The sequence below is a fragment of the Vulpes lagopus genome, chromosome 6 (genome assembly GCF_018345385.1).
Source record: "Vulpes lagopus strain Blue_001 chromosome 6, ASM1834538v1, whole genome shotgun sequence".
Lineage (NCBI taxonomy): Eukaryota > Metazoa > Chordata > Mammalia > Carnivora > Canidae > Vulpes > Vulpes lagopus.
Window position 1 is genome coordinate 4944380 of NC_054829.1, and position 24479 is coordinate 4968858.

The following is a 24479-nucleotide window of genomic DNA, read 5'->3' on the forward strand; positions in this document are numbered from 1 at the left end:
AGGTGACCCCTGCTCTCATGGCCGTGCATGCAGGCACTCACCACTCTACAGCTTATTCTGGGGGCTGTGAATGCAGAAGCACCGCGAAGGTGCTGGGGCACCCTGGGAACAGGTCACACACGACAGACATGACTCTGCCTCTCACAGTAGCCGGGCTTGAGCATTGCTGGCAAAGGCAATGTGGAGACGGAAGCTCTGAGAGCATGGAGAGCCGCAGACTGGGAAGGGGGTGGCACACAGAAGTTCCGGTGAGAGAGAAAAGGTAAGTACAAAAGGAAGTACAAAGAAGGAAGAATGAACAAAGAGAGGCCAGAGGAGGGAGCTGAGAAGGTGGAGGAGGGGTGAGCTGGATGAGCAGGGCTGGGGAGAGCAGGGCTGGATGGGCAGGGCTGGGGAGGGCAGGGTGGGGAGGGCTGAGCTGGATGGGCAGGGCTGGGGAGGGCAGGGCTGGGAGAAGTAGAGACGGAAAGAAATATTCCCAGGGAGGGAGTAATATTTGAAAAGCTTGGCATCTACCCCTGTGATTATCTGCCCTTTCTAGATTTGTCCTTGGCTACGTGCCCTTATTCTACTGGTTGCATATTGTTTGAAAAGACCACAAGCTCAGCAGAAGGCTCTCCGTGTGCCCTTATCACTTTTGGTATCCTTTCTTCTTTTTAAAGATTTATTCATTTATTTGAGAGAAAGAAAGATTGTGTGCATCTGCGAACACCTACCTGCATGTGTGAGTGGGGAGAAGAGGCAGAGGGACAATCTCGGGGAGACTCCCCACTGGACATGGAGCTTGATCTCATGACCCTAAGATCAGATGAGCCAAAATCAAGAGTCAGATGCTTAACCCACAGAGTCTCCCAGATGCCCGTTGGTATCCGTTCTTCTTTTAAAAAATATTCCTGAGATAATTTAAAATGGTCACATTTCCAGCCTCCTCAAACCCCAGAGCCATGGAATCCTGCCTCTCTGGTTTCTGCCCATTTTTAAAGTAGGGGACAGTAGGAGGGTAGGTGCTGGGGCCAGCAGGCAGCAGGGAAATGCCCTGGCCAGACATACCCTTCGAAAGGGGGAGAAGGGTGAGAGGGGCCTGTGCTAACAGGAAGCCGCCCTACCTATATCTGTGCTTCTGGCAGAACTGAGGTCTTCTAACTCTGAGGCCTCTCTTCCCTCCTTTAAGAAGCCAGATGAAGGAACAGCCAAGCAATCTCCCTGCATCCTGCTGACATGATTCTAGATACTGAACTTGAACAAGTTCCTCCAGTGGAAAGAGAGGTCCAGGGAACAAAAGACAAGTGAGAATTTTCTCCTATGGCCATGCAGACACAAGTCACGAGTCACGGTAACGATGCCTAAAGCACAGATGATGCAGATGCGACTCTACAGTGGCCTGGGGAGGGAGGCGCATTTACTATCTATCACATACCTGATTCACACCACATGATGCCAGACTGCCTCCATTTTTCTGCCAAAGGAAATACAAGACCCCATTGTCCTTTGAGGACACACACACTTTGGGAAGCCCTGCAGGTCTGAGTCAAGGTGTGGGAAGCTCACACTTGGCCATACTGTCCTGCATCTAGTACATCCACTGCTGCAAATAACGGAAAAATGAAGTCACCAATTAATGTGAGAGAAATGTTCACCCATACTAGTAAACAGGAACACAAATGACAAGGATATGTTTTTCCTTGTCTTGTGCTTACTGGGATGAGCAAGAGTGTGAATGTCTGGTACTGGTGGAGGCTGGGGCAGAGGGTGATTGTCACACATGCTGGGGAGCGTATTAACTAGTGCACTCATTCTGGGAGGCATTTTGGCAAAATAGATCCGAACTTTAAAAATGTACGTATTGTTTGATGCAGAAATATACCCAAGAAGTAACTGGACAAGTATGCAAGGATGCACCTGTACAGCACAAAATATCCATACAAATACTCAGATAGACATATGTTAAGGCCCTCTATTACCTCGATGTAACAGTGAAAAATGGGGACAGCTTTTACGTTTAAAAGCAGAAGACTGGTGACATCATGGTGCATCTTCATACAGCACGCAATGCGATACTCTGGCCACTCAGATGGTGTGAAGACCTGATGTCTTGGTATGGAAAGACATTCATAGCATAGGGCTAAGTGAGAAAGGGCATGGATAGTATATACAGACTGTTTCTGAGGAATAACTATTCACTCATCTATAAACACAAAAAAGTCTGGAAAGATATATATGAGTTTTATTTTTATTTTTATTTTTTTAAATTTTTTATTATTTATTTATGAGAGTCGTACAGAGAGAGAGAGAGGCAGAGACATAGGCAGAGGATATATATGAGTTTTAATAGCGTTCATCTCCGGGTTATAGGATTAGAGGCAATTTTTGTTTGCTAATCTGTATTTTCTGTTTTCCCTGATAACCAAGCACTGACCTGCTCAGTGACTCTGGATGACAAGCGGCCCTGACTCCCCGGTGTGTGGGGGCCCCACAAGGGGTGAAGAGGACATCACTCCATTCCAGTTTCTGCACAGGGCTCTGCCCACTGCTAGCCATGGTCCCTAAGCAGTGAACTGGAACTCACTCCTGCGTGACACCATACACAAAACCACTAGGCCTTACAGAGATCTGATCAAGTCCCTAGCTTTTCTTCTCCAGAAGGAGAAACTGAGACCCCAAGGAGGTTACATAGTGGGTCCGAAGCAGGCTCACACAGCAGCATGTAGAAGTGGATGCCTTTATAAAGGCTACTGAACTGTGAGAGAAGACTGTGTGGGGGAAGGAAAGCCGAGCCCAGCTGCGGTGGGAGTGCGGCCCCGAAACTGGCTCTAATCAGGTGGGGTTGCACTCCCACTAAAGACGGCACCCAGAGCAAGTCAACGTAAGCGCTTTCTGGAGTTGATGTCAGTGACACAGGGGTCATGATGATGTGGACGCACTGACACAGAAGCTAGAGACTTTGGCTATCCTGTGAGTGGCTGTGACACGCCATGAGCCTCGCTTGCTGCCCAGCCCACGTTCCTGCGATCCCCCCAATGAGAAGACTGGATGCAGCTGGCTTTCCTCTCTGACCTCCTGAGGCCGAGTTGAGGAAAAAACCCTGGATTTCTAGCCAGAAGCCCTAAACTTGTGTCTCAGTCCCACTGGTAGGTTCTGGCAGACAAGCTACCTTTTTAAATCTCCCATGCCACCCCCACCCTGTCTGCATAAATGTGTGTAACAGTAGCTGGCCTATCTCCTTGTAATAGAAGCCAAATCATAAGCACTTTAGAGTGTAAGGAAGCACTTTCTTAGCCAGCTAAGGTTTTTCTGTTGCCCCAACCCCTGAGGCTATTTGATTAGTGGGGACCTTTCCTTGAGAAGGACAGAGAAGGGGCATGTGGGAGAGGTAGCTTGGTAAAAAACAAAGTGTTCAGGCTTTTTAAGAGAAGGTACAGTATTACTCGATTATTATTATTATTATTATTATTATTATTATTATTATTATTACTGGTGTCCTCCAATTAGGCCAGAGAAGCCTCACTCTGAGTTCCTACCTCAGCACAGGCACCATCCTTAGCCATCACACCCTGTCGTGCAGCACCTGGAAACCCAGAAAAGCAGAACCACACAGTCTGTGAGCCAAGCTCTGAGAAGAGCAGGGGCTGGGAACCTGCACGGCAGCAGTGACTACAGTGAGAAAGGACTCACCCTTTCCACCTACGGGGGCCACATGGAAGTGATGCTCCTCCCTCCACTAAGAAGGCAGCCAAGCGTTAGGAACATTTCCTCTTACCTCCCAAAACCACCTCCAGATGTCAGTTCCTGTAGAAAAAGCTCCAATAACCCAGTGACTGGCTGCCCCTAGCCTCTGGGATAATCCCTGAGCCCAGAGATTGTGGGTCTCAGTGAACCCCAAGTTAGCTTTGTATCCTTGTCCTCCACCCAGGGAACCGAAGCCACAGAGCTCCAGGGTGATTATTTTACTTGCTAAAGTGACTTTTGGCTCTCTGGGTTGGGCCTGAAGCTGACAAGTGAGTACTGAAAAGTTATTGCAGAAGAAAAACAGATTTTGGGAGTACAAGGAACAGTGTCACTAGAAGACCTTCCAAGGTCAAGTGCCTGACCATCACTTCCATGTAGGCATTAGGCAGCAAAAATAGGATGGTGTTGTGCCCGTCCTATTCTTTCTCCAGAATCCTGGCTGACAGTGAGCCTCACGAGGTGGAGAGGCAGGAAGGAACAAAGAAAGAGCACAGGCTTGTGGCTCTCTGTGGTCTTTAGCACACGGACGGTGCAAACTGCTGAGTGAGCACAGCTCTGGGTATGCATTTCAGCTAATTCTCTGGCTGGGGAATCAGGGAAGTCACTTTCCTCCCTGAGCCTCAGCTTGCTAACCTAGACTTATCTGGGCCCTCCTCCCCCAGGACTGGGTCGAGAAGTCAGGGAAGAGGAGGGGGTGTGACGGCCGTTTGCTACACAGTGCTTGGCATCTACAGTTTGGCCTGCCGGGCGACTTTTAGGTTTGCAGACAGGCGTCGTGTATATGCCAAGCTCTGAAGACCCCAGAGGGGCCCCATCAGTGTCTGCCCACAGGGGAGGAGGTAGAGGTGGGACATGCCCCGTAGGACTCAACCTGAGGAGACCCAAATATTAGGAAAGGCTGTGATGGGAAGGCAAAAGCCCCAGAAGCCTACCAGGGAGCGAGGCATCCACTTAGGGGAGGGGGGGCAGCAGGTGAGCACTTAGGAGGTGCCAGACACCCATGGGGTCCCATTCCCCCCTCAACTCTGTAGTGGGACTGATAACCCTATTTTAGCAGGAAGGACACTGAAGCTTAAGGAAGATAATCACATCTAACAAGAACAAAAGGCAAAGAACCAATAGTATTTGTGCTCTTATCACATACCAGGCACCGGATGCTAAGTGCTTTATAAACGTTTCTAAATGAATCTCCTTAACAACCCTGGGAAGTAGGGTTTATTATCCCAGGGCCCCAGGCGGCAGAACAAAGACTTACTCTAAGATTTACCTGCCCCCACCACAAGTGCTCTTTTGACTACAGCGAGTTGCCTCTCCCCAAGGGAGGGTAGGATGGGATTTCCCGATACAGAGGGGATTCAGGAGAGAACAGCACAATGACCTGGCAGCCTGAGGCCTTCTGCAGTGGCTGGTGGACAGAGCTGGGGGGTGGGGGGCTGCCGGTGCATGCCTGGGCTCTGACAGGCCAAACTACGTACAGCAGACGGGGCAGATCCATGGGCCATGGCCACACAGTGCAGACGTCGCAGCCACAAGGAGCCAACAAAAGAGATGAACCATTCCCTGAGTGGATCCCTCAAACACACTGCTGAGGGAGAGAAATCAGGTACAAAGTACGCCCTGTATGAGCTACACACACAACGAAGTCCAAACACAGGCAAAACTGCTCTGTCATCTCAGAGGTGACATCCCCTGTCCTTGGGGGATGGGGGAGGGATATGGTTGTTCTGGGGACCTATGGGGCTGGGAGGGGGCTGACACATGTATAAAAGTTCATCCAGCCGCATACTTCCAGCTTCTGCACAGTACTGTCAGTAGGTCTCACTGCACATGAAGGAAAAGCTAAACTTGCTCAGAGGGCCTGGATCTCCTTCCACCAAAGGTCACTCTTGCAGAAGTAGATTAGGCCTCAGACAAAGAACTGGGACAGGCCACTGCTATACATGGTGTGAGCTGCAGGTGAGGCCACCCTCACACGGTGACCCCAGTCCTACCCTAACCAGGATGTTCGTCCAGCCCGAATGAGGCAGAGGAGCTCTGGGTCCTAGCTGATGCTGATGGTGCTGAGTGACTTCCTCATCATGGTCATGGGCTGCTCATTTGGAAATGAGGGCTGCATTAGCTAACTCCTCTGTGACTATGGTAAATTTAACAAAGCAACTAGTAGTTTTTATTTAATGAGCAGTTGCTTTGTGAGGGTCAGTTGTCTGATCAAATTAAAACTTTGTTTTTGGGGCACCCTGGTGGCTCAGCGGTTTAGTGCCACCTGCAGCCCAGGGCGTGATCCTGGAGACCCAGGATCGAGTCCCATGTCAGGCTCCCTGTATGGAACCTACTTCTCCCTCTGCCTGTGTCTCTGCCTCTCTCTCTCTCTCTCTGTCTGTCTGTCTGTCTCTATGAATAAACAAATAAAATCTTAAAAAAAAACAACAAACTTTGTTTTTGACTCTTGATGAGTCCACCTGTACAGATCAAATAAAGCTTAGCTCTCATATCCTGGGGCAGGGTGAGGTGGTTTAGATCAGAAACCTTAAACCCAGCTCATTTCACCATGAAGTACAAGGCCCTTGGGTGGAAAACAGTTTAGTAAACATCTGCTGGGTGCCTTCAATGCTTCAGGTATTGCTCCTGTCACTCGGAGGCTTTCTGAGGTGAGGAGAACACTCCATGAGTTCCTGTTCTGTGCATGACCCATGGGGAGCATACTCAAAATGTATTCTTTATTTTCTTGGAAAATTCTCTTAGGGTTTAAATTGGGCTGCCACCTAACAGGCCCAATAGATATGTAGAAGCCATCTCCCTCTAAGTACCACGTCCCCCACTTCCCACCCCGACTCTGGCAGCAGCCACAATGGGAGTGACACTACCGACAAGCGACAACGCTGGGTGACTGCTGTGTGTCTGGCAGCCTGCTACGTATTTTACACTCTACCAAAGAAAATTAAAAACAACTCTATATCACCCTCATCTGACAGATAAGAAAACTGAAGCCCACAAAATGAAGTAACTTGTCCAAAGGGTCCTCAGCTAGGATGTGTGGCAGAACCAGGACTCAAACATAAACCTTGCTCTTGATTATCAGGCTCTACCAAGGTTAAGACCTCCAGCAAAGCACAGGACCATATCCGTGGACATCAAGACACCTGCGCCCTGGACGGCTTCTGGATTCCCTCTGAAGCTAACACTGCAAATATTCAATCAAAGCCACATACATTTTTGCCCTGCTTAGAAACTTTTGCTAGTACCACCCTGCCCCACTCCCTCTTGCAGCTCCACTGTTTACCCCGAGTACCAAGCCCGCCCATAGTCTTCCAGGTCCTTGGGACCCTTCACTGTGAAATTTCACGTCCAGCTTCTTTCCTCTGTGTGCCCAAGGCCCCAGAAACATTGGAGTGCACTCCCCCGCACATGCTGGGCTTTTAGGCCTGGATGCCTTTGCCATCAAGCCTGCACTTCCTCTGCCTTGTGACCTCCTGGACCTTCCAAACTGCAGCCCAGATTTCCCTCTGTGTGTTCCCTAAGTACCACACCCACACCTGGCTGGAGCACTCACCACGACTCATTGTGTTAGCAGTGTACGAATCCATCTACTCAGAAGTGTCCTGAGCAGAAGGACTCCATCTATTCATTTCTTACCTATTTGCCTGGCCAGTTTCTTACACTCAGTAAATATTCAGTAAAAGGTCATTAGCCGCATGAATGAATACTTTAATTCAACAATGATTTGTTGCTTGTTCCCTCCCATCTCTGCTAAATATATGTTCTAGAATACAGAAGATGATGCACATAAAACATATTTGGATATATAGCTTCGGGAACACATCAGTGCAAAGCTCGATCTCACAAATGGCAAGAAGATGTGAACACCATTCTCTCTTCCTTCAAAGTGTTACTAGGTCCTTTCAGGCTGGAGTCAGGCAGCAGGCCTCTCTGAGAACCCAAGTCATGTCAGCCTGATGCAGTTACTGGGCTAGGATAGCAGGGAGCCAGTGCCCAGGAGGGAGGGCGCTGTGAAGGCCAGGGTCCCGGCACGGGGCCGGGACAGAGCCCCACTTACCTCCTTCTTGGGAATTCATGATGTTCAGGGCAAACAGCATGGCATTGGAGAAGGTGGTTGCCTCTTCCTTACTTGCAAAGTTCAAGCCGTACACTTGGCGGGCATCTCGCCACTGGTGGAAGGTCGGCGTCGCCTGATTGTACTTCAGCCCTTTCACGATTGAATAATTGATCACAACCTGGAGGGGAAAAGAGACAGAAATACGTGTAAATAAATACAAGGTAAGTGAGCTGGAGAGCGCAGCTCTGGGGCATGGATCCTGTGTCCCCTGGGGCCACCAGAGGACAGAGAGGTGGGGGTGGGGTCAGAAGGAGGGGAGAACGTGGCCAGGCAGCTATTCAGTATGACTGACAGAAGGGTGAGGCTTTGAAAACCAGCTATTTCTTTCTTTCTTTTTTTTTTTTAATTTCTTTCTTTCTAACAAATTTATTTGAGAGACAGAGAGAGAGAAAGAGAGACAGAGCAGGGCATAGGAGCATAGGGAGAGGGAGAAGCAGACTCCCCGCTGAGCAGGAAGCCCCATGCAGGGCTTGATCCCAGGACCCTGAGATCATGACCTGAGCCGAAGGCAGACGCTTAGCTGACTGAGGCATCCAGGCACCCTGAAAACCAGCTATTTCACCTAACTGACAATGCTGTGTCGTCATACCCTCTAGACGAGAGGCCTGAGCTGGGAGTCAGGTTCCCAGAGTCCAGAGGCTGGTCCCTCCTCCCGGCCACGTCACCCAAGGTAACCACCTTGGTTACCATTATATCAAGAATGGTTAAGGGGTCTTGAAGCAAGATGAAAGAAGACTCCAGTCAGTGTATCATGACCACTACAAATGGTATATTTGGTAAATATTCAATGCAGACTTGAGAAGACTGTATATTCTTGTTGTTGGCTGTAGTTTCCATAAACGTAAATTAGGTCAAGTTGGCTAATAATGTCATACAAATTTTCTATCTCTTTCTGATTGTTCAGTCAGTTTCTCAGAGGTTTTGAACCTTGGACAATTAGAACCCCTAATTCTATTTCTGGATTTGTCTATTTTTCCCTTTAGATCTACCCAATTTTGCTTTATATGTTTTGAAGATATATTATCAGATGTGTACAAATTTAGGATTGTTAGGTCCTCCTTTTCAATTGACCCTTTCATCATTAAAAAGGTACTTATCTGGGCAGCCTGGGTGGCTTAGCGGTTTAGCGCCATCTTCAGGCGTGATCCTGTGCTACGTATGTTGCTACGTATGTACACGTATGTATGCAAGTACTAACGTATGCACATATATATGTACTATATATGTATGTATGCCCCATCCATTTGGGGAAAAGAGTGTCAACCATACTCTAGGAGCCTGTCTCTTGAACATGCAATTCCAGGTAGAAAGCTGTGTTATTTGACTGTCAGATTCTGAGAGTCTCTCAGAGTCAACACAGCCTTTGAATTTATGGCCCAGGAGGCCACTGAGGACTGCTGCCAGTCCCTCCCCACATGGGGAAAAGGTCTCCTCCCACATGAGCCTTGAAGTGTGGTTTCTGCTGAGGAGGCAGTGAGGCGCTGAGGCTCTAAGAACAAGGTGCACATTGGTTTCAGGGAGTCTGGTTCCCCAGTACCCTGTCATTTCCAGCACACTGTGCTATCTTCCTAGTATGCCCTGGAGGACAACCACAAGGTGTGAAGGAAGGGTGGTGGGGGAAACTTGTCATGATAGAAGCAATCGCTCAGGGAATACCCACTATGATTTAGGAGCTGCACCAGGTAATGGACCTCATGTCAAAGGCAAGTAGCAGGGAGGTACTACCGTACTGGCCCCTACCCATGTGTGTTAGGGAAATGTGTCAGATGCTTTTGGTTGTCACCAAAATCGGGGCTATATATCCTGCAATATATAGCACAGCGTAGCTCTAAAAGGCAGAGCCAGAACCAATGAATTGGAAGAATAGGGAAGTGGCTTCTAGAAGGTTTCTTTCTTTTCTTTTCTTTTCTTTTCTTTTCTTTTCTTTTCTTTTCTTTTCTTTTCTTTTCTTTTCTTTTCTTTCTCCCTCCCCTCCCCTCCCTTCCCCTCCCCTCCCTTTCTTTCTTTCTTTCTTTCTTTCTTTCTTTCTTTCTTTCTTTCTTTCTTCAGATTTTATTTATTTATTCATGAGAGACAGAGAGAGAGAGAGAGAGAGAGAGAGAGAAAAAGAGGCAGAGACACAGGCAGAGGAGCCTGACGTGGGACTCAATCCCAGGTCTTCAGGATCACACCCCAGGCTGAAGGTGGCACTGAACCACTGGGCCACTGGGGCTGCCCTTCTAGGTTTCTTGAGGGGCGCCTGGGCAGCTCAGTGGTTGAGCATCTGCCTTAGGCTCAGAGCGTGATCCTGGAGTCCCGGGATCGAGTTCCACTTTGGGCTCCCACAGGGAGCCTGCCTTCTCCCTCTGCCTATGTCTCTCTCTGCCTCTGCCTCTCTCTCTGTATCTCTCATGAATAAATAGATAAAATCTTAAAAAAAAAAAAGTTTTCTAGAAAAACCTTCCTACTGGTAAGGCTCACTGACAAGGGAAGGCAATGAAGGTACCGGGAGTTCCAGGTTAGACCTTTTATCAGGGGTCCTGAAGTGGGGCTGTCCCTTTTAGCCACAAGACTTTGAAACTTAACAGAGCTGCTCTGGCCATAGCAGAAACCCATTCAACAGGCCACATACTAAAAATAGAGTCCTAAGTTTCTGTTCTTTGTTTTCTAATTGCCAACATGCTGATTTTTACAGAGATAGCAACTAACCTGCTGCTCAGTTTAGCAAGGCCCTGACCAACAAAGGAGGCAAAGAGAGGTTATTTGGGTAGAGTTTTTCATAAATGCTGAAACCACAGAACTGTTAATTTCACTGCTAAAAATGCCCTTGTTGATCTTAATGAAGAGAGCTGGAGGCAGAACACTGAAGAAGTAACCAAAGTTGCCGACCGCGGGTAAGCTACACAACCCCTTCCTCCACATGTCTACTGCATCCATGTCATGTCAGATTACTCTTAGTTATGTGCACGACTACTTCAGAGGTGGACTTCAGTTTGTGTACCAGGTATACTCATAAATGATCTTGTCTGATTTGCCCAGGAGGTACCCTTAGGGATAGAAATGATCCCAGATTCTTCGAATAATGTTTTGTCTCTTAAGATTTATTTATTTATTATGTATGTATGTATGTATGTATGTATTTGAGAGAGAGAGAGAGAGAGAGAGAGAGGGAAGCACGAGCTTGAGTGGGAGGGGCAGAGGGAGACAGAATGTCAAGCAGACTCCATGTCCTGCATGGGGCTCGATCCCATGACCCTGAGGTCACGACCTGAGCTGAAACCAAGAGTTGGATACTCAACCAACTACACCACCCAGGTGCCCCCAAATCACCTTGATATTCTTTCCAAGGTAAGACGGGTGATGTTGGGGGTGGGAGGCTGATGAACCAAACATCTTCATGGCATGTTACCTATGGCCGTGCAGGTGGGAAGAGGCAGAGATTTTTTTTTTTTTTTTAAGATTTTTTTTTTTTAATTTTTATTTATTTATGATAGTCACAGAGAGAGAGAGAGAGAGGCAGAGACACAGGCAGAGGGAGAAGCAGGCTCCATGCACCGGGAGCCCGACGTGGGATTCGATCCCGGGTCTCCAGGATCGCGCCCTGGGCCAAAGGCAGGCGCCAAACCGCTGCGCCACCCAGGGATCCCAAGGCAGAGATTTTAAAACAGCCCTGCAATACACTTCTTCAGCTGTTTCCCGTCTATTATGTTATTCTAAAGTAACAACATGGTGAGGCACACAGAGTGTGGATTACTGTCTCTGTAAGACAGATGTGAAAAGTGAGGCTCAGAAAAGAGTTTGCTCAATGCCTCAGACGTTGGAGCAGAGTGAAGCCAGATCTTCCAACTCCAAATCCTAACCTTATTTTTTCCTGACCTCTTTTTGCTGTATGTGGGGAGGGGGAGGGGGGCGTATGCCCATGAGTGTAGCCTGCCACCCCAGAGCCTACCTGCTGATCCTGAAGCTTGACCCCGACGACTCTGAAGGTGTTGCTGGCAGTGTTGTGGTAGATGTTTATCCGGCTGAATCCCTGCTGGCCAGGTTTGATGGGCACCCATTTCTTACTGGTGTCATCGTAGACCATCACGGAAGCCCGGGCTTGGCAGATACTCTGTTCACTGCGGACCAAGACAAAAGTGAAGTGTCAGCCTCAGCTGTAAGGGGTGGAAGCTGGCTTCCCTTTTCTGAAACAGAGGCCAACTGCTCCTTGACACACAGAACGTCCAACTGTCCCCAGAAGGGCTGTTCTATGAGGAGACGGGTTTTCATTCGCCAAAGTCCACAGGGAGCAGAGAGCAAGGTCTGTGCCAACATCTTCCACCGCTCAGAAGATGCACAGCTTTCCTTTCAGGGAATAAGTACTTGAATGACAACGGGATTCTGATTACAATTTGCTAACTGTCTACAATAGCCTAGGCACTATGTTAGGTACGACCTGCATTAAAGCATCTAAGTGTCACAACTCAGGACACAGCCGTCCACTGCCTCCATTTCGTACATGAGAAAAGAGAAGAGAGTGGCTCAGAGACTTACAAAGATTTACACAAATTCACGCAGGTATTCAGGGATTAAATTTGGGACTTCAAGCCAGTGCTGTTGGACTCTAAGCATGTGACATAGTATTCTTCACAACACCCAACAAAATGTTCTATTTATCATATTATGACAGGATAGTATCATACAAGTTACATAGACAACAAAATGATTAGATGACTTTCTACAGAACAGCGATACAAAAAAACTAAATAGATGGCTGCACCCAACTTTGCTGAAGACATTTCCCAAACAACTTCATCTGTTCAGAACATGACAGAAAACCAGGGAAGAATCACTAGAGCTTCTCAGAGTCCACTGGCCTTTTCATTTGCATATGAGTCAAATAATATTGAACATGTAGTTTTTTAGTATCTAGCATATTAGAATTCCCAAATTGAAAACGCCTGCTTACTATAGGTGGGAATGCCCACAACAGTGAGAAGTGGTTGTTACCAGAAGAGAAGCCATATAAATACAATTTAAGAATCAGGAACAATATTTAAAGCTCAACAACTTGAGGTCAATTAATATAGAAGCAAAAGTGTATATCCTAACGGGTAACCCTAATGATGAGACTAAGTAGTCAACAAAAAGTCACATTATGTCCACTTTACCATATTTAAGAAAGCAGGAAAAGCAAAATTTTGAAAAAGATCCCTCTCCCCACCTTCCAGTAGTTGGGTGACAAAACAGTTTTTTATGAGATTAGCCCTCAGTGACTTGGAAACCTCAACTTGACCTACACAGTCAGTTCGTAAGTGTTCCAAAGGCCTGAGCTCCCCCATGACTCAGACAGTGGGTGATCCAGTGGACAGACTGTTTGTTACAGTCTTAACGGTGATTTTGTGTTCAGCGCATATACAAGCCTTTCCACACATACTCCTCCACTTCACTGCACGTGAACCTCTACACACATTATACGACTGTCCAGGCAGTGACTTAATGTGCCAGGTGCTGGGTCTCAAATTCTTGGCTGCCCCCCCAGCTGTGTGCTCTGGGGGTTCAGGAGCCTCCGGTGTGTTTAACATCAGCCGACCATGCCATGTGCTGAGAGCTCTGTGGTGGGCAGATGTATCGGGAGTGAATTGTAAGGGTTTTGTCGTGTAATTGTGCTACTTCTTTTTTTCCCCCATAATTTATTGCTCATTCAACAAACATTTAAGGGGAAATCAGTGATGTTCAAAACAGGCATGGGTCCTCCCAGGAGATAGCTATATTAAGGGAGAAAAAAGAAAAAAACAAAAATTTTGCCATGCTTTGACTTCTCTGAGTTTGGGAGCCTGAAACCACGTATCTTTTAAAAGACTACACCTTGGAGGAGGAGTTCTTCCCTAGCTAAATCTTTGGGGCCCTGACTTCATGAAGTTGAGAAGTGAGAAGAAACTATACACAGAAGCAGAATGACCTTGGTTCAAGTCATCCCAATGTGGACTGAGCACAGACCAAGTTATGGGCTAAACTGTGTCACTGACCGCTGCTGACACACTCAGTTGCTAACCGTGAGTGGGCAAGTAGGCGTGTGTTCCTGTGTTCTCAGGAGCTGGGAGGGAACCTGAGATGTGGCACGGCATTACTTAGCAAAATGTAGACTTTTGAAGTCAGGGGGATCTGAGCTGAAATCCCAGCTCTACTACTTGCTGGCATGTGATCACAGGAGCCCCTGAGAGGATTCTGGGGAAGCAAATCAGAAAGGTACTGTGTGATGGGCAACGCTTTCTAGAATCCCTGTGTAGCAGCCATGGAAGTGTGCCCTTCAGATCTCCTTCAAGGGAACCTATTGTGGGAGCAGAGCTGACCAATGTCCTAGCTGCCACCTCCCTGGATGCCCCATCGAGGTATGCACAGAGGCTACACTTCTCTGGGCCGCTCTCTAACGTAGCAGGGCTGGTGGTACGGGCGTATTCCTGCCCGACACGGGGCTCTTCCACAGGGGAAACCTTCAGTAGGGGCCTGGCACCAGCCCGAGGTGCCTCCTACTTGGCCCTGCCTTCTTTTCACAGATGGCAGACCTACATCATGGCCTGAGGCTTCCCATGCTTGCTTCCTCTGGCCTTCACTGACAGTTCCTCCAAAGCTCCTGCACGCTAATCACCTGAAGGCTCCTGCTGTCTGCTTCTCAGAACACCCGAAGTGACACACCCTGCCATAGTGCAGGCGGGGCATGCCTGTCTTATTCTCTGTGGGCCCAGGGTCTGGCACGTAACAGGTGCTTAATCAAAGCTCACTGCAGAATCTCAGAGGCCAGGGATGCCCAAAGCCACCCTCAGGTCCACGGCAGCATGCCTTCTAAAGCAGCCCTACGTGCAGCGTCCCAGAACAGAAACGGTTTCCCAAAGCCGCCCATTCTGCTGGGAAGTGGTTTCAGCTGTGAGGCCGTGCCCCCTGTTCTAAGCGACATTGCACTCACTGTGCTCCAGAGTTACAGAGATGTTTTGACTAGCCCGTGACAGTCCACTGGACACCTGAAGGGACACCATGGTCCTCTCGCATGTTATCTGCAGGACAGAGCTGCAAGCCCTTTGCCATCACAGTCATTCTCCTCCAGTGAGTCCCACTTTTGTCACACGTTCCCTTTGTATCTGGGTCCTAGGAGTGGATAGGACATTTTCATCTTGGTCCGACAAGCACAGATGCCAGTAAGTCAAAGATATTTAGTGATGCAGAGACAAGATGACAGTTCCTGCCCTCAAAGAGCTCGCACCTACCTCAAAAATGAGACCACTCATCACACACTTTGGTAAACCTAGAGGGGCTAGGGGAGCCAGGAGACTTTCTGAGGAACTGCTGCGTGTGCTTCAGACGAAGAGCTTCAACCCCAGGTGAGGTGAGGAAGGGGATGTGGGATTCTCGGTGGGGGAGGCAAACAGCCAGTGGAGGTAGGGAGGCAAGAAGTGTGTGTTCTGCAAGGATCCACAGCTCCTGGGGAGCTGGCGTGTACCTGGGGTCACCATACACCTTTTAGGGTACCCACTATTGTGCTCGCCCCTAGTTGGTGCTGAAACACCAAGTGATATTTTTCTTATTGTAATTATAGCTCTGGTTCCTTGTTGTTAACACTTCATGTTCAAATTGAACTTGGAGTTAACCAAGAAACCCACTTTCCCCCCGCCCCATGTGAATAGCACTCGCTATCTCTGCTTATTTTATCACCACTACAAAACCTAAATGGAAGAAAATACCCATTTCTTCTACTTAAGATTCATCTTGTTTATATTCCTTTGGGATCTTTTGTTTTAATAAAATCTCGATTGCTGTCCAGCCTGGACATTGTCTCTGAGCTCCATATAGCCAACTGTCTTCTCTGCATCTTCCCTGGATATGAAAACTCTGTAGTATCCACTCCACAGGCATCATAAACTTCATCTGTCTAAATCAGTTATAATTTGAGGGCAGTCAGATAAATGTTTTCTTTCTAAAAATCTTATTGGACAAATGAACTATTTATGAAAATGTACATATAAAATTTGCTTCACTAAATGAAAACAGACAATTCCTCCCCACCCAGCAGGCCACATATAATCTGACTTGTGCCTGCCATGGCCTCAGAGCTTCCCCACCCTGGCTCTGAGGAGCCCCAAAATGCATGAAGCTGGAGGGAAAGCTAAGGTCAATTTTGAGCAGGGCTTCATTTCTGACGGGCTGTCTTTAAGTGATCCAAACAACCAGCTGATTAGTGGGGGAAAATCCGTCACAATACACTGCTTGGTTTGTGCCACATGGTTCTGCATCACCAGGTTGGTGGACTTTCCCCCCTGGGGATCTACTGCTCTGAGCAGTAGGACCAACCAGTGTCTCTCCCAGAGGAAGGCTCTCTTGGAACAAGTGGTCCAATCCCATTGTCATCTGGCTTTCGGACAGGTGCACACAGGAATTTGTAAAAAAATTGAAGCCTGTCATTTCCCTGCTAGTGGCATATGAGACATTCATGAAGCTTTAAAGAACCCTTTCATCAGGAGCTCAGAGGAGAAAGACTATGTGACTCTGGGCCTCAGTTTCCCCATATGTTCAGGCTAATCTGACTTCAGGGGGTCCCTCAGACAGTGGTGAGTACTTTCTGAGCCCAGCTCCCAGCAAGGCACTGTTCATGGCTTGTTACCAGTTTGGCATTTTACTCTTTTAGACCACACATTGGAGACTATATTGAATATCTGCTGAGATCCCTCACTTTCAAAGAGCAAACCACACTGCAAACTTTCTGTATATGACCAGGGATCCTCTTGGACTTGACATAAAATCCCCACTCATGTGTCTGGAGAGAAAACTTAACTGGCAGGGCACCCTGTGGCATGGCCTGCAGTGCCGGCAGCTATAAGTGCATTTCATGCTCTCAACCCATCGGTGCTTCTGTTCTGGAAAAGCACAGGACCCCGCCCCACCGCCACAGGACCTGACCCACATGACTGGGAAGGAGGTTTCCAAACTTCTCCCAGGATCACATGGACACAATATCCCAGCCACGCGCTCTCCAACGCGGTCAACTGGGAAGCCCTTTTCACCCCCCCAGGTTCAGGGCCCTTTCAACAAAAACTTAAAGGACGGTGTGTAAATTCACCTAAGGACAAGGGATGTAAAGCCAAAAAGGGCACAGAGAGGAACAGGGCTGATTGCAGGGGCTTGCTGGAGAACAAAGTCTGGGGTTGGGCTGGAGAAGGGACAGCCTGAGACCCTCCAGCCAGAGCAGCACTCGTCAGTTTGTCCCGGGTCAGTATCCCCTGCCTCACTAGACTGTGAGCTCCTTAAAGGCAGGACCCTGCTATTTGCCCCTTTGTAGCCCCAGTCCCTTGCATGCTGTGGATGCTAATAACTGGTGAATACATGACTCTCAGTAAGTACGTTTATGATGGTGAGCCCGTGGGAACATTCCATTTACAATCCTACTCCATTTATTCTCAGAGATCGAGTAGCTGCCAAATAAAAGCATCTGTTACAGATTACCACTGTTCTCTGTCTCATGACATCTGGGATGGGAGAGCCGGGAAGTGGAGACTCTGAGGTGGGCTCACCACACACGGTGCCTGGGAGGCGGCCACCTCTGCAGGAACCCCTCAGCCTCGCCTGCCTTCCCACCCAGGCTTGGGGAGGCAGAAGGTTGTTCTGGGCAAATGTGGGCTGCCGTCCCCGGCGCCTCTGACTGAGGAGCCACATTCCCTGTCCTCAGATCTCTTCTGCAAAGATGAGGACTATACCTCCGTGCCCCCCAGCTCTGGCAAAGCCTCCTGCTCAGCCCAGCACCCTGACGTGGTCGCCCCCTGCAGACAGAACAACTCATCACGCTGTCCAACTCCAGCAGGACTGGGAACCGGGTCTCCTTGGGACTGAGGGGTTTCCTGGGAGGCAGGCAGGTCATTTGTTACGAAAACCTCAACAGTCCCAGGCAGACCAGGGTGAGCAGTCACCCTACAGGTAGCTCCTTCTTTATCTTTTACTCAATAGCCATGACAGGCTTAAGCACCTGATACACATCCATGAACATGAGTTTGGCTGATGTGAGTTGGTACGAGCAGGTGCCCACTGCCTACCCCCCACTACCCCACCCCACTGCTCCCGCTGGCTGTCCCTTTTCTTCCATCAGGTCCCAGCCTGCCTACTTCCCCCATTTCCTCGCCACATGCTCATGCTCCAAGCCCCTTTGGAACCTGGCTTCTGTCCCTGATGTACACTTACACAGCTCCACACAAGGTCACCAGTGGGCGCTTCCCAGGGCAGGCGGCTGCTCTGCAGTTCTCAAACCTCTCCTCTCTCTTATTGAACAAATGCAGCAACAACGTCCATACTTTTGAAAATCCCTCCTGCCTCTGCCTCTTTCTACTCCCTGGCTCCTGTTTTTCTCTGGCAGCATCTTGAAGGCTTTTTTATTTGAGGTTTTCTACTCGCCACTTATGGGAGGAGTGTTTCAAATGGGGTTCACGGAAAGGCCTAATGAGTCTAAGAATTCCCTGAAATTCTTTGCAAAAGTGAGTGTGCAAGCTTTTTCTGAAGTGGGCTTTTACTATGTTCTCAAGGGGGTCTTTGCTCCAAAACAGATGTTAAAACCACTTTAAATGCTGGTGCTCCCCAATATGAGCCTTTTACAATTTCTTTTCTTCTCACTTTGTGTCTGTGACTCTCAAAATTGCGTGGAGCATAAGGGTCAGGTAAGGTGTTTATGAAAATACAAATTCTCAGAGCCCTCTTCAGGGGATCCTCCATACGCATAAGCACTTGGAGCAATACCTGGAGTCCTAAAGCACAGAAAACTAGGATATGATCCCTGCTCGTGGCCCTTCACGCCTCTCCTCCTTGCCCACCTGTTCATGACCTCTGTCCCCTATTCTGTCTGGCCCTTCTGCTCTAGCTCGTGCTATTCCCTTGGCCTGGGATGCTTTCTCCAGCCTAGCTTACCAGTAATTCCTACTCATCCTGAAGACTTAAGATACATGTTACTTCCGTTAGAAAGCTCTCCTTGAAGCCCCGGGCTGAGTTAGATGGTCCATCTCTGAACCCACTTAGCATGTCCTGTACCTTGGCACCTAACAGCTCTCACAGCAAGGAAGTCCAACCACCTCCTACCTTGGGTCCCTCTACTGGGCATGAGTGCCACCAGTGCAAGGACTATTTCCTTAAGACAGGCTTCCCTGTGGGGTTTAGGCCACAGTTCCTGTCCCATTTGTTTATCTCTGGAGTTCTGAGACAATAGAGCGCAAATTCTTTGTGCTCTCTGGGCACTGGGCTGCCCACTGTGCTTGGCACAAACCTGCAAGGAAGGGCAGTCTGTCTGCACAGCCCAACCAGCAGCCTGCTGGTAAAGTTGGTCTCACAGCAAAAGCATCCTCCCGACACTGGGCCGGTTACAGTGACTGGCCAGTATTATTCAAGAGATTGAAGAAGAGAGGTCTTTCCTTGGCCCAAGGTGCCTTCCCCCTCCTATGCCCATAGGTCTGAGTCTCACCTTTTCTTTTCTTTTTTTTCTTTTTTTAAGATCTTATTTATTTATTCATGAGACACACACAGAGAGAGAGGCAGAGATACAGGCAGAGGGAGAAGCAGGCTCCGTGCAGGGAGCCTGATGCGGGACTCGATCCAGGGTCTCCAGGATCACACCCTGGGCCAAAGGCAGGCGCTAAACCCCTGAGCCACCCAGTGATCCCCAACGTCTCACTTTAAAGCTCAGGACAAACGTCACTGCCTTTGGCAAACACCTGCTTCATTCCCACTCATGTAGTAAGTGGGAATGAAGGGAAGGGAAAGGCACTAAGGAAAGGGCACTAAGGGAAGGGCACATAGCGAGCCTCTGGGGAAGAGCAGGACACGTCCTTGACCTTAAGGAGATTACAATCTTGCAGGAAACACAAGGTGTTACAAGATGGGCACCTGCTACTAATGCCATCACAGGGAAAGCAGGGGTTCTCTGGGAGAAATGCTCTTCTGTCAGAGCCCATAAAATGTAGGTTGTTTTTTTTTTTTAAATGTAGGGTTTTTTTGTATATGAAGGTGCCTAGCATCCAGCAGTTTGTGTGCTCAGCAAGTGTGTCTGCCCCTTCCCCCCTTGTTGGCCCCATGTCCTCTGATCCCTTTCAAGCTGCCAGAGCGCAGGCCCCATTGTGAGCCACTAGCTCCCCCACACCCTCCCCGATGTAGTATGGGGCCACCACCCTTGCAAGTCTGGGCTCAGTGGCTGCCGAGCAAACTAATAAGTGACGAGGGAAAAGGAGAGGCCAGAGAGAAGTGGCCATAAATAAATGTTCCAAAAGCCAAGCAGAAACGGAGCCAGACCCTGAGGCGGCTGGTAAAGTCCCGACTTGTTTATTTTCAGCATGCATGCAACGAAAGTGATCTTGAAATGTAGGCTGAGAACCATTGGGAAGGAAGCCCCTCAGCTGGCAGGATGCAGCCGCTGTGCAGGAGGTTGGGGCCACAGGAACGTGTCTGGGCGTGTGAGCGTGAGAATGTGCGAGGCTACCCCCCAGCACCACGGTGAGGGGCAGTGGGGAGGGGGCCTGTCCTCTCCTCCACCACTCTTTCTGTCTGAAGCATGAAGCATACCTCCCACCCCACGGGCAGGCCCCTCGCAATCGAGGCCTGTGTGATGTCATGGGATGCTCAAAACAACACTCCTGGGCAAGTGATTACATTTGTCCCTGTTAAGTGATTCGTCCCCAACAACAGATGCCACTAACTGAAGACCACTTTTCTTCCTTTCTCTGGAGGCCTCTGCTCTGGCTCCCTGTGCCTCACCCTGAGTGCTCCCATCGCCCTTCAGCACTCCTCCACGCCTCGCCCCTAGCCTACCTCGCTGTCTCCTCCCGGCCCAGGCCAGCACAGCACAGGCCTCCACCCACTCCACTCATGTCCCTCCCTCCAGGGCTGCTGGTGGCCTTCCAGTAGCCAGTCTTGGAGTCTCACACTCGCCCTCAGTCTTGTCCTCTTAGCCTCCTTTCTGCATCTTTCCTCTGGCTCTTCTGATGGTGTTAGCTGGGCTCATCTCTAGACTGCCTCTTCTCTGACCAGGCCTTCCTAGTGAACAGGGGCAGAAAGGAAGTCATGAGAAGTCTGAGTGGCTGGTGCTGGCCAGGGACCAGAGGTGTATCAAAAACACAGGCCAGGGGCATCCAACCAACACTGCCCCTCATGGAGACAGTGCAGGAATTGAAGGGGGACAGCATCAAAGTCCAAGCTCTGCCAGGCCTGGCCTGTTACCTGTTAGCCATATGACCTCAGGGAAGTACATGATGGTTCTGTAAAATGAGGGAAATGATCTTTCTTGAATAGGTTTTAAATTTCTTAGAGCTTGGATAAGTCTGAGGAGATAAACAGGAGCGTAGTTTATAATAACATGATTAGCTCCCGAGCTACCATCTTGAGCAAGGAAATGTTGGCTCTGGTAATGGCAGACGTACATGAGTGGAGACTTATGGAATCAGTATGAAGTGCCTCTGTACCCACACACAGAGCCATCACGACCTTATTCTTTCAATCTCTACAGAGAAAACCCAGGTCTCCAGCAGGTTCTTCAGGGTGGCCTGGAGGGGCAGGTGCAGAGAGAGCCCAGTAGCCAGGCCTGGATGCAGGGGTAGCTCAAATGCCAGGCCCTGCTCTGCCCTGGGACTCTCCTGTCTCCAGCCTGTCCTCTGTGTCACCTCCTGGGAGAGTGATCCCTTCCCACTGAGAAGAGGCTGCTTCACTTTTTCCTATACCATTCAACATTGTACTGAAGGTCTGTTGATTTTCTCTCTCCCCCATGAGGAGAGAAACGTTTCTTTTTCTGGTTTGTTTTAAAAATATTATTCATCTCTGTAGCTCCAGTGCCTGTGATTAGTGATTGCTCAGTGAATACCTTTGGATAAATGTCTGCTTTTGGGTTTGCCTACTTCTGCTGGATATTGCATTTTAGACCTTCAAGGGCTCTTTAGTGGAGGTACAAAGGCCACAACTCACACATGAAATCTGGCCAACCTCTTTTTCTGAATGCTCTCTCTTCGCACTCATTTAAAAACAAACCCCATTTACTGTAGTACTGACTACATGCCAAATATACTCCCATGCCTACTACTTAAAGAAACTCAACCACTTGTTAAACACAAGATGTGGTCTCTGTCCTCAAGTGGAGGGCACACGTGCACACACCACATAGTCTACAAGGTTCAGGTGTGTGCCAAGAACCATGGGTACAAGAGACAGTGGACATTTCAGGCACACAAACAACATCAGCAAAAGCATGGAGGGGAGAGCTTGGCTTCCCTGGCCATCGCTCTGGGCATCCTGCCAATATTCAACACACATTTAAGACCCATTTAACCTACACCACGGGTGTCACGATGACCCAATTCAGTGAGGAACAGAGGAGCTTGGAATCACAGCTTTGTCAGAGCTCAGAAATACTCACAAGTACTTTATTTACGTGGAGGAAACAGGTCTCAAGAATGGGAGTATCCCAGCGTCCTGTGGTGTTATGCGGATGGGCTGTGTCTAGACCACAGATCTTCCTTTCTACCATACAACAGGACTTTGTTGCTTTACTTAGTAAAGCATTTTTATTACCACGTGACTTATCTCTTATGTTTTTGTTCCTGAACTATTTGAAAGTTACAGATATCATGATACTTTAATCCTAAGGTTTTTAGCACATTTTTAAAAAATAAAGACATTCTAATGGTATAATTAAAATACCATTATTACATCTAAGAAAATACTTTACTAATAGCTAATACAGAACCTGTATTAAAAAAAAAAAAAAAAAAAAGAACCTGTATTAAAGTTATCTAATCTCCCAAATGTTTTGATTTTTATAGGTCCAGGATCCACTTATTTGGTTAGGCAGTTTGCTTACTCTCTTTTAGGCTAGAATGTTAGGCCATTTTTTGTTTTTCGTTGATGTTGACTTTTGTGTGTGAAGCCTTCTGGCTAATTGTCTTGTAGGCTGTCCATGTTCTGGACTGTTTCCTCATGACTGGGTTCAGAGCAAACAAGTGAGAACCAGACATAGGTGATGGTGGATACTTACTGGATCCCAGCACATTAGGAGGCACATGAGGGTAGCTGCCTCCTCTTCCAGAGGCAAAGTAGATTAAGGAAACTACCACCAGATCTCTCTGGTGGAAAGGTACATTCTCCCCTTGGTATTCCCCCCCTTAGCGGCAACAGGCTTGAAACATGTTTAATGTTATGTTTTCAACTTAAAACATGTATCCTGAACTATTTCATACCTGTGAGAAGTGGTTCCCACAATCCTACTGCTCAGTCTGGGAATAGGTATCACCTCAGGTGAAACTGTTGCACCTTCTCCCCAGATCTCAGGACCCCTCCCTTCCCATAGGAGCCGGTCTCTTGAACTGGATGCTTACTGATTCTGTGGGTGTTTCTTGTAGTACATGCACATAAACTATTTTACAGAAGTGGTTCTTGAGACCTTTTTGTTTCAGGACCCTTTAATGCCCATAAAAACTACTGAGATGCCAAAAAGCTTGTTTACGTAGGTTCAGTCTATCCGTAGTTACCATAGTTGAAATCAAAACTGAGAATTTTTTAAAACACAGGAATGCACAAGCACACATTTCATTACCTGTCACACTGACGATGTCAACACATGTCATGAAGCCTCTGGAAAATCCCACCGAGTGCTTATGAGATGAGTGAAAAAGGCAAACAGTGTCTCAGTGTTATTACAAATATAGTTTTGACTCACAGATCCCTAAAAGGGCAGTTCTGACCACATTTGAGAATGGCTGAACTACAGCAAAGAAAACAGTGGGTGAGGTTTGCATATTTTCACACGCAGAAACTCAATGCTAACTGTTTGAGCCCCATTTTTGTAAGCATCAGAATGAAAGAAAGGCTTTGGGTGAATGAAGCCTAAACTCAGTGCCCAGATCTCTTTACTTCCAACCAAATTGGTTGGGAGAATCAGATCACTACGTCACCTGCAATCAAGATGTTTGCCTTTTCTGTTATAATGCCACTGGCCCAGATGCTTAGACAGCTGCTCTCAACTTCTCTGCGGAGGCTAGTGGAATCTGGAAAAAACACTCCAGCCAACTGTTGAGAGAGTCTGATATTCTTAGAAGCCGTCTCACAGCCACTTCCCACACTTTCTTTCAAGGCCACCAACATAGACCTTTCCTTGGGAAGCCGTTTGACAGTCCATGTGGACACTAGGGCTACTTGAACCTCAAAACCATTTATAAATTTTAATACATGCCCATTTCCTCACAGTATATGATTCCAATCACTTGTGGACGTGGAATGGGTTTCAACACAGCCTTGGGACAGCTGCAGATCTCTGGCAGGACCAAGGACTGGGGCAGTATGCTTATCTCCAAGGGCAAATTAATAGCCCAGGAATGAGACCTGGCTTAGCCCCTGATATTATCAGCTCAATACACATCTGAGGAAGCATAGGGACAAGCAGAGAGGAGTAACACCAGGTCCTGCTGCACGCTGCGCACACAGTGATGAATGACTGACAGAGACAGACACGGTGAGCCATAGGAGGACAGAGCTGTCCTCCTCTCTCGTGGGATGAATGGTGTGAAATCAGAGACCACAAAGGATAACAGGAACGAGGAGGCCCTGATCTGAATCTTGACTGCAATTTGGGGTGAGTTCCTTCAAGAGGCTACAGCTAAGCTTAGCTTTTGAGAACACAAGA

The 24479-nt window shown here is 48.3% G+C and overlaps 1 protein-coding gene across 3 annotated transcripts in view; it reads right to left on the bottom strand.

Annotated features, from left to right (window-relative positions):
- The window catches only part of EVL (Enah/Vasp-like), a 108970-nt gene that overhangs the window by 43846 nt on the left and 40645 nt on the right, over positions 1–24479 (bottom strand). For all 3 annotated transcript variants that reach the window (XM_041759201.1, XM_041759199.1, XM_041759200.1), the window contains exons 2-3: positions 11769–11937; positions 7781–7958 (exon numbers count right to left, since the gene is read on the bottom strand). In XM_041759201.1, coding sequence (XP_041615135.1) covers positions 7781–7958; positions 11769–11937 — 347 coding nt within the window. The remainder of the gene's footprint in view (positions 1–7780; positions 7959–11768; positions 11938–24479) is intronic.